A 17,097-nucleotide genomic window follows, 5' to 3' on the forward strand; every position below is an offset into this window, starting at 1 on the left:
AGTTGTCTCTTTTCCAAGCTGAAAAGTCCCAGTCTTTTTAATCTCTTCTCATGCGGAAGTCGTTCCATACCCCTAATCATTTTTGTTGCCCTTCTCTGTATCTTTTCCAATTCCAATATATCGTTTTTGAAAGCTGCACACAGTATTCAAGATGTGGGCGTACCATGGATTTTCTGTCTTGTTCTCTATCTCTTTCCTAATGGTTCCTAACATTCTGTTAGTGTTTTTGACTGCCACTGCACACTGAGCAGATGTTTTCAGAGAACTGTCCACAATGACTCCTAGATCTCTTTCTTGAGTGGTAACAGCTAATTTAGACACCATCATTTTATAGGTGTAGTTGGGATTATGTTTTCCAATGTGCATTACTTGGCATTTATCAACATTGAGTTTTATATGCCATTTTGTTACCCAGTCACCCAGTTTTGTGAGATCCCTCTGTAACTCTTCACAATCTGCTTCGGATTTGATTATCTTGAGTAATTTTGCCACCTCACTGTTTGTTCTTTTTTCCAGATCATTTAGGAATATGTTGAACAGCACTGGTCCCAGTACAGACCTTTGGGGGACCCCCCTAATTACCTCTCTCCATTCTGAAAACTGACCATTTATTCCTACCCTTTGTTTCCCATCTTTTAACCAGTTACTGATCCATCAGAGGACCTTCCCTCTTATCCCATGACTGCTTACTTTCTGAAAGTCTCTTAAATACACTATATCCACTGGATCACCCGTGTCCACCTATTTGTTGACTGCCTCAAATAATTCTAATGGATTGGTGAGGCGTGATTTTCCTTTACAAAACACATGTTGACTCTTCCCCAACAAATCATATTAATTTATTTATCTGTTCTTTACTATAGTTTCAACCAATTTCCCTGAAGTCAGGCTTAGCGGCTTGTAAGTGCCAGGATCGCCTCTGGAGCCTTTTCAAAAAATTGGCGTCACATTAGCTCTCCTCCAGTCATTGGGTACAGAAGCTGATTTAAATGATCAGTTTCATTCCACAGTTAGTAGTTCTGCAATTTCATATTTGAGTTCCTTCAGAACTCTCGGGTGAATCCCATCTGGTCCAGGTGATTTATTACTCTTTAATTTATCAATTTGTTCCAAAACCTCCTCCAGTGACACCTCAGTCTGGAATGCCTCATAGCAGCAAAGGGCTACGGTCAGGCAGATGTCATGTTAGTTCTAGTTCCTTTCCTTCCTCTTCCCAGCTGCCCTGACTTGTGTGTGCCTTGCATGCACGCCCCGTTCCACTGACCAAATAACTTCCTCCTCCTCTTTCCTTCCCCCCTGTTCAGTTCCTGGCACACCCCACAGCCTCCCCAGAAGGGATGGAGGGTCATAAACTGCCCCTGACGGTTCAGACATCCAGGCCTGCTCCAGCCGGGACCCCCCTCGCGGCCTCACCAGCTCCAGGGTGTTCGGCAGCTTCTGCTCCTGCAGCCCCACTCCCGCGTAGCTGTCATCCTTGCTCCCGTGCTGTGGGTTAAATGGATCAGCAGGTCTAGGGCAGCCGAGCATGATGGATGAACTGGAGTCTGTCCGGTTGTCTGGTGCCGAAGGGGAGGGCTGGGGCGAGAGGCCCCTTTCCCCAGCAGCGAGCGAAGTGAAGCCGCAGTGCAGGGTTACAGGAGCTTTGCATTGTGCTGCCTGACTGGACTCCCTTGTCTGAAGGGAGTTGTAGCCCCGTGTCGCTAATTAACCTGCCTCCCTCTCCCTACAGAGCTTCACCCTTCTTTAATTCCCCCCCACAGATCGGGTTTATAAAGCCCCATCCGATCCTCACCCAGATCCTGTCGAGCGCTGCCGAGACCACGTTGACTTTCGACTCCTTTGTCATGCCCATGCTCTGCCCCCCGGTACCGTGGACCTCACCGCACTTCGGGGCCTACATCCTCCTCCCCACCAAGCTGATGCGCTGCGTGGAGGGGGCCATCCAGCACCAGCTCCTGCTGGAGGAGTGTCCCCGCAGCAACCTGCACTCGGTCCTGGACGCCTTGAACCAGCTGGGCAACTGCCCCTGGAAGATCAACCAGCCCGTGCTGGATATCGTCATCTCCATCTTCAACGCCAAGGGCAGTGAGAAGCTGGACGTCCCGCCGCCCCTCTCGGAGGCCCCCAAGCCATCCGTGGCCCTCCACGCGGGGCCCGGCACTCCCTGGAACAAGTCGTCCCTGAAACGCGAGCTGACGCAGTGCAGGAAGAAGACGGCGGAAATGTACAGCCTGCGGATGGACGCCCTCTACAAGCTCTCCATAGCCAACCACATGAGGGATAAGGTGTTCTGGTTCCCCCACAACATGGACTTCCGGGGCAGGACCTACCCCTGCCCGCCCTACTTCAACCACTTGGGCAGCGACATCACCCGGGCCATTCTGCTGTTCGCGGAGGGAAAGCCACTGGGGGCGCGTGGCCTCGACTGGCTCAAGATCCACCTTATTAACCTGACGGGGCTGAAGAAGAAGAACTCTCTGCGGGAGCGGCTGGCCTACGCCAACGAGATAATGGAGGAGATCCTGGACTCTGCTGACAACCCACTGACGGTATGGAACGGGGATGGTCTCTCTGGCTTTAGAGGGAGCCCAGAACAAGCCTGGCACTGCTAGCCCTCGGGGAGAGGCATCAGGAACTAAGCGACAAAGCAGGACCCTGGAATCCAGGACCTCTCGAAGCTGCTCTCAGCCCAGGTCCACACTACAAGCTTGTGCGGGCAGAGCTGTGTCGGTCAGCGATGCAAAGAGCTGTGATTTCCTGACCAATCCAGCTGTGCCCGCAAAAGCCCCAGTGTAGACGCAGTTATACCGGCAGATCTGTGCTGTTACTGGGGTGGCTTGTTTCGCTCAGCGGGGCTTGAATAAACCCTGCTGGCAGTAGCGCCGGTTTGCCGGTAGAAGCTGTGTTTGCATAGGAGCACTTTGCTGGTATTGTATCCGGCATCGCTACGCCGGCAAAGCGCCTCTAGTCTAGACGCGGCCTCCGTGATCCTGTGAGAGAGGATCTTGCCCTGCGCCCAAAGTGGACGCCAGTGAGCACCTGCCCACCCTGGGTGGCTTTATTAATCCAATAGCACCCTGGGGTCCCAGTCGAGACTGTGCTAGGCCTAGTGAGAGACAGGCACTGCCCTGAAGCTCTTCCAGTCTAACTGTGCGCAACAGGAAGGGTTGAAGAGGGATGCTGAGGCCAGGTCTACACTAGAAACTTTTGCTGGTATAATAGTGTTAGTTAGGGGTGTGATCTGCAACATTTTTATACTGGCCAAAGCCTTAGTGTCAATGCGGTTATACCGGCAAAAGGTGGTTCTGCATATTTCATTGTGGGGAGGGATAGCTCGGTGGTTTGAGCATTGGGCTGCTAAACCCAGGGTTGTGAGTTCAATCCTTGAGGAGCCATTTAGGGATCTGGGGCAAAAATCTGTTTGGGAATTGGTCCTGCTTTGAGCAGGGGGTGGGACTAGATACCTCCTGAGGTCCCTTCCAACCCTGAGATTCTATGATTCGGGGAGCCAGGATACGCTCCATCGGCAAAGCCCGTTTTTGCCGGTAGAACCTGTCTCTCTGCTAGGAGGTGCTGCCGATACAGCTGTACCAGCAAACCTCCTCTAGAGCGGACTAGCCCACCGATGGGTGGGGCGACTTGCCGGAGGTTGTGCCGCAGGTCAGTGGCGGGAGACGTGGCTCCTGGTTCTGACCCAGTTCAGTACCCAGGGGCTCTTGTACTCTAGTGTTGAGATGCTCTTCTCCTCCCCCCCCCAGGGCAGGAAGTGGTGGATGGACACCGATGAACCCTGGCAGGCCTTGGCGTGCTGCATGGAGATAGCCACGGCTTTGAGATCGCCGGACCCCACGGCCTACATCTCGCACTTCCCCATTCATCAGGTACGGGCCCTGGGACTGGGACTGTTGGATTCCTCCTGCATGGGGCAGAGAGCTTGGGGAGCTAACAGAAACTCCGTGGGGAGAGGGCAGAGGGATGTGGGAGGCTCTGGGTCACAGGGGTACAGAGGCCATTGGAACTGCAGTGGTTCTTGGGTTCGACCTGTAAGCAAACAGACCCTAATTTGCTCCCCATGACAAGGACCAGGCCACTTCCAAGTGCTTCCTGTTCCAGGGTATGGACGGGAAGGATCAGCGTGCACAAATCCCTGGTCTCTTCCTCATTAGCTGCCAGGCCTGTCATCTGGGTATTTATATGGCTGCCATCCCCATAGTCTCTAAACTTCTCCCAAGGATCTGTAGATTCAGTCTCACTCCTGCGGGGTAGGGAAGCATCACTAACTATGCTGTGCAGATGGGGAAACTGAGTCACAAAGCTGAAGTGACTCCCCATGAGTTTGTAGCAGAGCTGGGAATTGAATCCAGCCTGACCCCGTGTTGCTTTGGATTGGGCAGGCTTGCTGCGGATAGCGGTCGTGGCTGCAGTCTCTGAAAGGCTCTGCAACTGCTCGGTATATACCCTAGCGGGGGGGCGTCTCTCTCCTAGTCTGTAGCCAGAGGGCTTACGTCAGCTGTTCCGGGTCCTTGCTCATCTGGTCTGAGGGCTGGCGCAGAGCAGCTCTGCTGGCTGGAAGGATGAAAGCCTGACTCTGGATGAGGGCAGAGATAGTCCCTGCTGCGCTAAATGATGCGAGTCCAAGTGCTTCGTGCTCACAGCACCGCCAGGCCCCGACCGGGCAGTGGAAGCAGAATAACCCTGAGCCTGGTCTACTCACGCTGCCTCCTCGCTAGCAGGGGCTGCCCTTCCCATCCAGAGAGGAGCTGCGGCAGAAAGGATCAGTTGCTCTCATTAACCTTAGCCCAGTCCTTTTGCCCAGCTCTGTTCCCTCAGGGAGCATTGGCAGCACAGCCAGAGCGCATCTGTCAAAGGCCTGTGTCATCAGAGGATACCCCGTCATTAACATTTCCCTGCAAGAGGCGTCTGTGTTTCTCCCCTTAGAGGCTGGATGGTCCTGATGGGGGCAAGGGGAGCGTGTGTCAGCAACTAACCCTAATGACTCGGATCTCGGTGTGACAGCGAAAGCCGATGGGGAATGGGGGCAGAATGGAAAATCAGAGATCAGGCAGAGGTGCTGGGAGTCACTTAACAGCTGCTCCATCAACCTCCAGTTGACAGAAGCAGTTCTAACGTGGGGGCTCAGCTGCCATGGGCCTGTGGATCCCGTTTCACCTGTCTGCAGAGCTGCAGGTGCCCCAGGTGGGACAGGGTGGTCCTTTCTCCTTGTGGGTGCCGACCCCTGTGTTAGGAAATGGGGAATAATACATTGCTTAGTTACTAGGTAATTAACTTTTTCCTCATGATTTGTGTCAAGCTGCGTTAGGATGGTAACTGGAATGTAACGAAACACACAACAGCATATAAACATTAACACCCTTAAATGTTTTGGACAGATAAACTTCTCTTATCAAAACATGTTTCAGATTTTCAGCCAAATGGTTTATTAAACAGAGGGATTAACCACAGTCAGTGAACTAAACTGATTATTTCAGGTCAGCCTGGGAAAATTTTCAAATAAGCCTAAATGAAAGTGACTGGAGCTTAAAATCTTACTCGCCTAAGTCTCTTGAAAATGAGACAGTCTCCTAAGTTACTTAGGTGGATCTTTTCTACCATATTTATAAAGTTTGACTTCAGAAGTTGGATGTTTATTGCCTTGATTCTTTCTTTATACAGAAAAGCAGCCTTTAACGCAAAGTTTTTGATAGAGGCTCATGGATTCAGCATATTTTTTTTATTTAAATGTTTTAAGAGATTATAATAAATTTAGGCCTTAACATATTTTGTATTAAATTCAGATTTCATTTTAAACAGGTTTACTTTTTTAAAGAAAATGTTGTTTAAATAAAATAAGAAAAATCTGTTTTAAAACATTTGTTTTCAAAAACATAGATTTTGATCCACCTGCCATGTTGCATTTTAACTCTCCCCCTCCCTCCCTTGCTTGGTTCACACCAGGCATGTTTTTGTCCGTGTTGTCCCAGGCTGACCTAGGCCCCCCGGCAGCTGGCGAGCCGGCTGTTGTGGGAGATTTCTCAGTGGCGAGCATCTGCAAAGGAGGCCTGATACCTGTCTGGTCGCCTAGACTGCAGTGCCACACTTGGGACAGGTCGATGTTAGGTTTGGTGGGGGCCTAACAGAGCTGAACACCCCAGAGTTTTGGGAGAGCTGAGGTCTGGAGCAAAACTCTGGCTCAGATGCCTCTTTGGTTTCAGGAAGGTTTTCCAAGCAACAGAGATGGGGCAGCCTGGCCCAGTGGCTAGAGCACTGGTCTGGGAGTCAGGAACCCTGGTTTCTATTCCTGGCGCTACCACGGACGGGTTGTGTGACCTTGGGCAATTCCCTGCCCTTCTCTGGGTCGGTCTCCCCTCCCACCCTTTTTGTGTCTTACCTACTTCAATTGTAAGCTCTTCTGGGCTGCCTCTTACTATGTTTGTACAGCCCCTAGCACAATGGTGCTCCTATAATACAAACAATATAGAACAATAATTCAAATGTTTCCTTTTTTTTAATTCCAGTGAAAACTTACTGTGGGTAGAGAGGGGGGCTGATTTATAAACGTCCCATGCCATGTTTGCAACCCCGTCACTGCAGCATCAGGCTAGTGCCTGAGACTCAGACCGTGACACAGACGGGAGGTGAAAGGGAAACCGCTGGGAAAAGTAAAAAAGCAAAAACGGTGCAAAGTCAGCATAAAAAACTCCTCTCTCCTGAGCAGTTTCCAGCGACATTGGGGAGGGCATGAGAAAGTCAGTGGGAATTGGGTGCCTAACTCCCTTAGGCTTCACTGAAAATCCCAGCCTTGGTTTTTAACCAGGCAATGCCCCTTTAAATGGCCAGGCTCTCAGTCCCACCCTCCGTTCTTCCTGCTCGCAGGACGGCTCTTGCAACGGGCTGCAGCACTACGCCGCGCTGGGGCGTGACGTCATTGGCGCCACCTCGGTCAACCTGATGCCGTGCGACAGCCCCCAGGACGTGTACAGCGGAGTGGCCCAGCAGGTGAGACAGCGCCGGTAACCCTGGCAGGTCCCTACAGTTCACCCCTCCGCTCGGACCCACCGTGGAGCTGGTGGTCAGTGTCCCCAAGCAGGATGGTGCAGTTCCTGTCCTCCGGGGGGAGAGGAGAGGCTGAGATAGACGGCACTATGCATGCAGCAGGCTCAGTAGACATCAGCTGATTGGAATCCAGCGCCGGACTGTCCCTCTCTCCCCTAGAGGGAAGCACTGCTGTGGCCACAGTGAAAATCCAGCTGAGATTGTGCTAGAAGAGGGGAGGGCGTGATCACAGTAGATAGAGAGGGAGCCGTGACTGAGAAATCCCCAAGCCCTGAACCATCCCCAGGCTCCTTCTCTCTGGGTTTCCCCCATGTGCAGATGGGGATTTGGTGAGACAGGGTCTCCAAGCAGCAGGGAGATGCTCCGCTTGAGTTGCTAGCACCTGGCCCGCACATAGATGGGGAATTCTCTTTCTTTTGGGCGACATGAGAAACTGATCTCCATGGCACATTCAGTCCTCGGCCTCTCTTCAGAGACTGGGGTTTTCTTGGCATGTTTTGCAAAATGAAATCGGCCTGCTGGGAACTGGACTGAGACCTGCCACATTCATTCCAGACACAGAAACTATCCTCAGCTCTTATCTAGAGCTTTTCATCTGTGGATCACCATGGTCAAGTATCGTTATCCCCAGTTTTCAGATGGGGAAACCGAGGCAGAGAGAGCGGCTCACCCAGAGGGTCACTGGCAGAGCCAGGAACAGAACCCTGGTCTCCCAAGGCTTGGTCCAGTGCTCAATCCACTCGGCTACACGGTGCACCTGGCAGCCATTGGGTGCTGTGGCAGCACAGGGGTGCAAAGGCTCCGTATCACAATACCCGTGGCCTGAGCTGGTGTCTCTGTGGTCCAGAAACTCCCTAGTTCCTCAGCTAGTGGTCTCTGTTATCCAGGGTGGCTAGCATGGGCCACAGTGTCTATCGTGGGTGTGGGGCATTCCTAGTGCAGACCGGTGGTCTTGGCTTGGTTTCTCCACGGTCTGTGTAGAAAGGTGCAGCCCAGCTGGGCTCTGGGGCTCCCCGATGACCCTATTCCTATCATAGACTATCAGGGTTGGAAGGGACCTCAGGAGGGTAGGCGGGTCTTGATTCAGCGGCGGCAGGATCATGGCATCTCCCCCCGGGTTCCTATCCACGCTGCCCTAGGTAGAAGAATTCCGGAAGCAGGATGCCCAGGAGGGCATGAAGGTCGCCCAGGTCCTGGACGGCTTCATCAGCCGCAAGGTGGTGAAGCAAACGGTGATGACAGTGGTGTACGGCGTCACCAGGTATGGAGGGAGGCTGCAGATCGAGAAGCGGCTCAAGGAGATCGACGGCTTCCCACAGGTAGGACGTCCACCCCTGTCCTGTCTTTCTCCACCTTTCGCAGGACGGGGCGGATTCTTCAATCAGGTGTATCCTGTCCCTTTGGTTTCCAGCATTGTCAGCTGTTGCCCAACTTCTCTGACAGTCAGAGGCCTCAGCTGGTGTCCTGTGCAATAAGAGACTGTTGTGCTCCCTCTGGGGGTCGTATTGGCTCCCCTGAACTCCCAGATGTCTGTCTCCATGCAGCCTGCTGGTGCCTGGGCTGGGCTAATGGCATCTCCTGCAGAGCAGGGGGTTCCCCTCGGCACCTCCCAGGGGCTCGTAGTCCCTGTTACTTACACGGCCAGTAATGCAGCGCAGAGGCCGGCAGGGTGCCCAGGGTGCCGTGGGAGAGGAGAGTCGTGTTAAGTGCCAGAGCTCAGCTTCCTCTCCACCCACTCGGCAGCCAGATCAGGGTTCGGATTCCCGGCTCCCCAGACTTGCAGCGAGACCTCGGGTCTCAGCTAGACCAGGTGTGAAGGCAGGTTCTGTGAGGCGGTAACCCTGGAGGGAGACGCGTCAGCAGCGGCTCATCCCGGCTGTGGTCCTTCGGGTGAGGAGGCAGGCGTGCCTTCCTCACAGGGACTCCCGCTCCTCCCAAGGGGAGCCCCTCACCCTGCCTCTGATCCACACAGGAGTATGTCTGGGAGGCGTCGCATTACCTCGTCCAGCAGGTATTCAGCAGCCTCAAGGAGATGTTCTCAGGGACTCGAGAGATCCAGGTAAGATCCCTGCTGCTTTTCTCCCTCTCTCTCTCCTTCCTGCTTTTCCCCTCGTTCCCCTCCTCTTCTGGCTGCCCTGTGTGCTGGAGAGAGCAGCACCGCAGAGCTCCTGGGAGGGCTATAGGCAGGCTGGAGAACAGGGGAGGAGCGGGGGGGGGGGCAGCCCCTAGAGATTGTCTCCTCCCATCACCCCGGGGAATACAGCCCAATCTCTCATGCCAGCCCTGCTCAGGAAGTGAATCGGGGCCACTGGATCCGGCGGGATCCTAGCCCCACAGGAGCATTCCTGACTCCCACCCTGGGGGCTGGGGCTGGAGGGTGTTGTGCCATCCATGGTGGGTGGGGACGTTATGGGGCGAATCTGTCCTTAGAACCCCTGGAGCCTCCAGGGCTCGTGGCCCGCTGAGTCGGTGCTCCGTGGAAGCTGCTCACGCCTGTCTGTCCCTGCAGATCTGGCTGACGGAGAGCGCCCGGCTCATCGCCAAGTCCGGGAACACGGTGGAGTGGGTCACCCCGCTGGGCCTCCCCATCGTGCAGCCGTACCATCGGGCCAAGTCCACAGTGGTGAGTGCCAAGGGGAGCAGAGGTACCGGCAGCTTGTGAGCTGGGACTTGGGTATGGAACATGGGGGGATCTAGATGGACGCCCTGGACCAAGGGCATTAAGGGGCAGCGTGGCGAAGTCTCCTGCCAGTGCATGTGTGTGTATGTGTGGGTACCATGCTGGGCAGGCTCCAGCCAGCGCGGATGTACGGCTCCAGCCAGCGGGGGCTGAATCTAGTCGTGTTATACGTGCCCGTAGTACAGAGAAGTCTCCCGTGGGAGGGTGTGTGAGGGATGGGGATGGTGTCAGGCCGCTCTCTCTCCCCCCTTCCAACTGACTCACTGGGGTAATTAACCTTTCGGACTCCGGGAGGTGAGCCCAGCACGAGGCAGGGAAACAGGATGAGAAATGAGAAGTGGTTCCTAAGGGTTCATGTGACTCACTCTCACTCCGGTCCCACACTCATCCTCGCTGATCCCCTTCCCCCAGTCAGTCTAGTCCTCTCAGCAGCTCTCTCCCTCCCGCTCCACCTGACTAATTCAGCAGCTGAGATTCTTGGAGGTGGGAGGAGTTTGTCCCTGAGAGGAAGAGACCAGAGGGGGCTTGTATGAGCACTGACATGCGGGGATGAGTCAGCTCTGGGGTGGGGCCAACAGCAGAGCCAGCATCCTTGGGGGGCTGAAGGGTGAGTCAGCAGGACGAAGTCAGGATGGTATTTAAGAGTAGTGGAGCTGGCGAGTAACCAGGGCTCCCCGAAGGCTCAATGACGAGACCCTCACATGGTGCCGACGGGGGCAATTTTCCAGCACATCAGCAGGGAAACAGATTCCTGCTTGCCCACCTGCACACACAATCTGCCCCGTCTCCTAGCCACTGGCACATCATGTCCCAGCAGTTATGGGGCAATTCAGGGCGGCCTGCCTGTCTCCAAACCACTGATTTGTTCTGCTGCATTTCCCAGTTCTGCTGGTGAGAGAAAGGCCTTTAAAGCCAGGGAGCCGCCGGGCGCCTCCCGGGAGACATGCTGGCCAGCAGGATGAAGGCCCCTGCCCACTTTCAAAGATCTGAAGTAGGCTGTTCTCATCTGGGCCCTGGGAGCTGGCCGGGCCAGTCCTGGTCCTAGGCTCTGCACAGCGCATGCTGGGAGCCTATTGCTGGCATGAACCGCTCTCCAAGGGTGGCGTGCCTGGGACTCCCTGGCAATGGGTGATGGTGTCTCTCTGCAGCTGAGTCCGGTCTCTGTGTCTCTCTCTCTAGCTGAACAGCACCATGCAAACCCTGAGTCTGAACATGCGCTTTGACGCCAACCAGTAAGTACCAGACTGCGAGTGCTCGGCGCAGACCCTGCGTTCCTTTCCCCTCAGGCTGAGTGATTCCCCCGCCCCGGTGCAGCCTGGAGCTGGGGGAGCCCTCGCCTCCAGGCGGTTTGGAGACAAAACCCTCCCATGAGCAGAGCTTGGCAGCTGAGCCCGCAGTAGGAGAGACAGGCACTGGTCAGGGCTGCTGCGGGTATCCGCACGCTCCTGCTTTCCTTACCTCATGCTGCCCAGTAGGCGTAGGGGGTGGCCAGGGAGGAAGGTCCGGAGGGAATCCAGCAGCGTCCGTGGACAGCGCTGGGGCTGCAGGGCCGTAGCACCCGGCATGAGATTCCTGAAGAGGGCAGCATCTGCCACCTGCTCCCTTGTGTCCATGGACCAGTGGGGGGGCAGCCCCTAGAGCTCCCGTCACCCCAGGAAATGCAGCCCAGGCTCCATCCCCACCTGTGCTCTCCCCACTGGATCCAGTCCTGGTTGGCGTTACCCTGACGGCAGGTCTTGGGCACTCTGCCTCCCGCCTCTGGCCGTGGTGGGCAGCCCGTCTGACTGTTCCGTGCTCCGCTGCAGGAAACCGGATACGGTGAAGCAGAAAAACGCCTTCCCGCCCAACTTCATCCACTCGCTGGACTCCACGCACATGATGCTGACGGCGCTGCACTGCCACAGGTAGGGCCGCCTCGGGGCATCCTTGGGGCTGCTCTAGCACTGGTGGAGGCAAATCCGCAGGGTTGAGCTGCCCCTGCCGGGGTCCAGCCCTGCTCCTCCAGCTGGCAGCCGCTCCCCCCATGGGCCTGCGATCAGGGAGGCGCCGTGCCCAGGGCACCAGGCAGTGCCACAAGGGATGGCAGCTCACGGAGACCCCTGTGCTGGTGCCAGCAAGAGGATTTGGCTGCCCGAGGCAGGGCCTGGGCTGACGTCAGAGAAGAGGGAGGGTCTGTGCGGGCGACACCTGACCCGGCTGCTCTGCTGCCTTTCAGACGGGGCCTGACGTTCGTCTCGGTCCACGACTGCTACTGGACCCACGCACTGACTGTGGATGTCATGAACCAGGTAGAGCCCAGCTCCACCCCCGCGTGAGCAGAGCCTCTTTCACTGACCCAGCCCGAGGGGGCTCAGCGGGTGCTGTCCGGCCCCTGTCCCTGGCTCTGGAAAGCGTCTCCTCCCCCCGCCCCAATTACGGGGGTCTCCTTTCCCTCCCCACCCTGTAGTCTGATTGGCTGTCGGTAACCAAGGCGACGCACCCTGCAAAAGACAGAGTGCCAAGATGGCACCTGCTGCTCATGTGTCTGCTGATGCCCCTTGTCCCAACCCGCAGCCTCCAGCCCTGGGCTCCCCAGGCACGTAGCTCTGCCACTGCCCCTTGCTCGTCATGCACGGCCCTTCCTGGGGTGTTCGCCCCGGGCTTCCCTCCAGCTCAGCTGACAGCCCTCGACCCGCAGCCCCTCGCTGTGCTCCATGCTCCGCAGGCGCACCCCCCCCACCATCAGCCCGGTGAGAATAGGTCTAAATGGAATGTGTCTTGGGGTGAGGGGGGTGCATGCTATTGTATTCCACTCACGTGTGACCTCCATGCGCTGCCAGGTGTGTCGAGAGCAGTTTGTGGAGTTGCACAGCCAGCCCATCCTGCAGGATCTGTCCAGGTTCATGCTGCAGAAATATTGCACTGACTCTCTGTGAGTACCCAGCTCACCCGCCCTCTCTGGGGCTCCTTCAGGGGGACGTCCTTTGTTGACTGCGCTGTGTAAGTTACGCAGCCCCACAGCCTCCGGCTTGGAGCCTGTCCACAGTATCCTTCCTCTGGCTGCCTCTGGGCTGCTCTAGGACAAGGATGGCCCAGAGGTTAGCGAGCTAGGCTACGGCTAGCCTGGGATCAATCCCCTGCTCTGCCACAGACTCCCCGTGTGACCTTGGGCATGTGTCTCTGCCCATCTGCAAAGGAGGGTGAGATCACTGCCCTGCCTCAGAGGGGCTCTGTGTGCAGAAACTCTCTGAAGGTTGGCAGGTGCTCAGATACTCCGGCCAGATGGGGGTGGCTAGGCACCAGAGACCGATACTGAGATAACATGGACCACAGGAAGATACTTAGATGCCCAAGCGGTCACATAGGGAGAGTCTTATCTTGAAGCTGATCTGGTGGTTCCTTTGACACCGGGGACCTGTCACCGCCCCCTTGGCTCAGAGCCATGTGCCCACAGGCTGCACAGGAGATGTGTGAGAGTCGGGCTGGGAGCAGGAAGGGTTCACGTTCCTGTTTAACGCCCCTTTTTGTCGTGGCGTTTTTTGACTCAGGGCTGAATGGAGGGATAAGAAGTCCCTCGAACACAAGAAGCTGGTGGAGCTGCTGTCCAAGGTCCCCGAGACAGGTATTGTTATTATCCGTCGTGGTTATGATGATAGTGCCTCCGGGCCACCCGCGAATGCTAGGCACTGGACAAACACTTCCCTCTGGAGCTGGTTCCCAGGAGCGGCTCCCAGGCGTGCGCCCTCTGACGCGAGTGGTTGGAATGAGCCGGCCCCCAACCCTTCCCCGGCGGTAGCCGTTTTTCTGATGACCAGTGTCTTTGAGTTCATCCCGCAATGGGCAGGCGGAACCTACGAGACAGGGCATGGTGCTGTGCTCGGGGGGTGACAGAGACAGAGGCTTGGTCTGCGCCCTAAATGTAGGTTGACCTAGCTACGGTGCTGGAGAGATGTAGCGAAGGCCCAGTGTAGACACAGCTAGGTCAATAGAAGGATTCTTCCGTCAACTAGCTACTGCCTCTCGGGGTGGGGTAACCCTTTCTGTCGCTGCAGCAAGTGTCTGTAGAACAGTGGCAGGGCTGCAGCGGTGCCTCTGTAGTGCTGGTAGTGTAGACGCACCTTAGCCTGCCGGATCCTACTCGGGAGCTCGCTTGATCCCCAGGGATCTGTCTCGCGCTGCCAGGAAGGCTGGGTGAGCATCACTATCTTCCCTGTGTCTGGCTGCCAGCCCCGCCCACCCCAGCAGAATCTCCTCCCGGTCCCCGTCCCGAGGCTGGAGTGGATGCATGGCTGGCTGCCCTCTGGATGGGAGAACCTGCACCCTGCCTCCCTGGAACTCCCCCGTGGGGCTTTGCTCCTTATCGCTAGGGGCACGGCAGGAAGGCTGGCGCTGTGGTTGAGGCGCTGGGCTGGGTCTCAGAAGATTTGGATCAGTTCTTGGTTCCACCACGCACTCGCCGTCACTTCAAGTCACTTCATCTCTGGGCTTCTGTAGCCACTCTGAAATGGGAATGGTACCCACAGCGTCCCCACGGGTGGGGGAGAGACGGGTAAATATCTGGGGCTGCTGAGGTGCTCCGGCGATGGGGCCGGGGGAGTAGGTAGCTGGGTTCCCTATGACATATTAGACACGTGTAAACCTTTTGGGTTCACCTAGAGCCACAGCAGGATTTTCCTGTTGTACGTTTTCCAGCACTCTGTCCAGTCTAGATGTAAACGTCCCAGGAGGGGACTCCTGCCCCGTCCCTTGAGAGCTAATCCTGCAATCTGGGAGATCGCAAAGCATTTCCTGAGACGCCGTTTTCCCCTCTCAGTTCCGCCCTGTTGCCCTGTGCCAGCCTAAGGGATCGCTCTGCTTCCTTGGGGTGTGCATCTGCCAGTGGTTCTCAATTGAGCATGTTCCTCCGTTTCCCCTCCCCAGCGCCCCCCTTAGGCAGAGTTTCGCTCGTGCGAGCCCAGGCCAGCTGCAGAGCAGAACCTCACTAGCTGGCAGAGAGAGTCAGAGGTCACCAAGCAAACGGCCCTTGTCCTGACCCACTCTCTGTCCCTCGCTGGTTCTTTGGCAAGGCCTGCTCCACGCAAAGCTAGAAGCATCCTTGCCCCGGTACTGAAGCCGTCCAGCGTTGCACCCACCACAGCCTAGGAGGGGGGATAACATATCCTGGGGTGGGTGTCCTAGCTCCTACCCCCTCCCCCCACCCCAGCTAACCCTCTGCCCCAGGGAACGCGTCCGCCCGCAATGGGCCGGGCAGCAGGAGGGGTCCTGTGAGTGGTGTGGGCCCCCTGGGGTGGGGTCAGGGAGAGTCGGACTGATTGCAGCAAAGGGGCTGCAATACGTCTCTTGCTGCTCTCTCCTCCCTGGAGTGGGGGGCTCGTGCTAGTTTTGGGGGGACAGGGTGTAACCTAGAATTTATGGCTGCAAGGGCCAGTGGGATGGTCTGATCTGAGTGCCTGCGTAACATGAGCCAGAGAAGCTCCCCCAGCGACTCCTGCGTCCAGCCCGTATCGTGTGGTTAAGCCAGAGCACGTCGTTGAATCCTGTCCCCTAGAATGCTAAGAGACGCCCCCAGTCTCCAACCTGTGCAGCCCCCGCGCTGACCTTCCCTCTGCTCCCTCTCCCCCTCCAGGCGACTTTGACCTGCAGAAGGTGAAGGAATCTACGTATTTCTTCAGCTGAAACGGACCCTGGGCAAGGCCCTGGACTGTCTATCGCACGCTGGCTAATTGGACCAGAGGTGCCAGCCAGCCGAGTCCAGGGTGAGACCTGGCTCACAGCACCCCCCGCAGAGAACAAGGGGAGATTGTGTCCAGCACCTCCTCCTGGGGGCACAGCACACAGCTGGCCCAGCGCAATTCCCACAGGGGCTGCGTCGGCCTCTCCGCTGTGGAAACGGACCCTGCCTGGAGAGCAGGAGCACGTGGCTTCACCAGGAAGCAGGATCTCTGCTTTCCCTTGTGCCAGGAGGGGCGTGGCGCTGCCTTTGTGTGGCTATCGCCAGCCCAGCTACCCGCTACTCCCTCTGTGCAGAGCTGGAGATCCCCGGCGACTGGGGATCGCCGACGCTGACCCAAAGACGAGGTTGCTTCGTTCACCGGGAGCCTCTGGCCCCAAACTGAGGTGGAAGGCAAGGGGCTGATTGGGGACTGGCGTTCCCTGCGACCTCAGCCTCACACAGTTGGGTCTCGGCAAGGGGCCCCTGTTTGCTGATGGTAACTCAGGTGCTCTGGGCCAATCAAACCCCCCGCTCACTACCCCATGCGTCCAGTAGATGGAGCCCTCCAGGCCTGGCTTTGAACACCATCTAGGTCACCCCCACCCACGCCAGGCCGGAGCGCTGTCGGTCTGCGGAGTGAAGGGGGCCGCGGGCCTAGGATCCCGGTGAGACACCTCTCTTCACTGGACTCCTGCGCCAGTAGCTCTAATGGCGCCTTTGCGGCTAGCCGAGCGAGCCAGAGACCTCCTCCAGGGACAGCAGCATCCTACAACCAAAGGCCCCAGAGTGCTTTAGGGTTCTTGGCCAATAAGCTGCTGAATAACCACTTGCCTGGGGAGCGAGAACCTGCCCCTCCCTGGTCTCTGCAGCTGCATAGGACTTTGCTGGGGTTGTCCGGGGTGCGGCACTCAGCCCCTCACTCCGTTTCCGTTCCTTTCCTCTAGCAGAGTGAGTGGGGGAGATGGCTCCTGAGGAGATGCGCCTCCCCAGGGGAGTGGTTATTCTGCACTGGGGGAAGCCAGTCACTACTGGAGTCCAGAGGAGCCTCCCGTACTGATTCACCCTCTGTCCCCGGTACGCGGAGCCCTTCACTGGGCGCTTTCCAGCGGGGGCTCGTTTTCTGGGATATTGAAGATTCGGCTGCACAGTCTCCGGTGGGGCGGGTGGAGCACTGTACATTAAAGCCCTTTGAAATGTCTCCTGTCGGGGCTGCTTTGTTAGCAAGTGTGGTTGGATTCCGGTGGCGTCTAGAGGCCCCCGCTGCGTGCAGGGCTGGTTGGGCCAGCGCTGCACAGTGAGAGCACGTCCCTGCACTGAGGAGCTGACAGGGTCAATGGAAGAGAGAAAGGGTGGCAGGGGAAACTGAGGCACAGCAGGGACGTCAGTGGCAGGAATATAGAACCCAGGGCTCCTGACTCCCAATCTGCTACCCTATCGCTGGGCCGCTCTGCAGACAGCATTGGGTGGGGGTGTGTACTATCTGCTGCAGGGGTGGCCAGCCTGAGAAGGAGCCAGAATTTACCACTGTACATTGTCAAAGAGCTGCCCCACTGCCCCACTCCCAGCGCCTCCCGCCCAGCGGCAGCCCCTCCCTCCCCACACCTCCTGATCAGCTCTTTCCCAGTGTGCAGGAGGCTCAGGGGGGAGGGGCGAGGGCTATGGCAGAGCCAGG

General features: G+C 57.0%; 1 protein-coding gene across 1 annotated transcript in view; it reads left to right on the forward strand.

Annotated features, from left to right (window-relative positions):
- Nucleotides 1-16,624, forward strand: part of POLRMT (RNA polymerase mitochondrial) — a 31,892-nt gene extending 15,268 nt beyond the window's left edge. Inside the window, exons 10-21 of the mRNA XM_039516019.1 lie at nucleotides 1,761-2,549; nucleotides 3,759-3,881; nucleotides 6,874-6,996; nucleotides 8,193-8,372; nucleotides 9,026-9,112; nucleotides 9,563-9,676; nucleotides 10,913-10,965; nucleotides 11,539-11,637; nucleotides 11,949-12,021; nucleotides 12,553-12,644; nucleotides 13,261-13,334; nucleotides 15,339-16,624. Of these exons, the coding sequence (XP_039371953.1) occupies nucleotides 1,761-2,549; nucleotides 3,759-3,881; nucleotides 6,874-6,996; nucleotides 8,193-8,372; nucleotides 9,026-9,112; nucleotides 9,563-9,676; nucleotides 10,913-10,965; nucleotides 11,539-11,637; nucleotides 11,949-12,021; nucleotides 12,553-12,644; nucleotides 13,261-13,334; nucleotides 15,339-15,388 (1,857 nt within the window). The 3' untranslated portion in view covers nucleotides 15,389-16,624. The remainder of the gene's footprint in view (nucleotides 1-1,760; nucleotides 2,550-3,758; nucleotides 3,882-6,873; nucleotides 6,997-8,192; nucleotides 8,373-9,025; nucleotides 9,113-9,562; nucleotides 9,677-10,912; nucleotides 10,966-11,538; nucleotides 11,638-11,948; nucleotides 12,022-12,552; nucleotides 12,645-13,260; nucleotides 13,335-15,338) is intronic.
- Nucleotides 16,625-17,097: the final 473 nt, after the last annotated feature.

This window comes from Mauremys reevesii, linkage group 26 (genome assembly GCF_016161935.1).
Source record: "Mauremys reevesii isolate NIE-2019 linkage group 26, ASM1616193v1, whole genome shotgun sequence".
In the NCBI taxonomy this organism is placed as follows: Eukaryota; Metazoa; Chordata; order Testudines; family Geoemydidae; genus Mauremys; species Mauremys reevesii.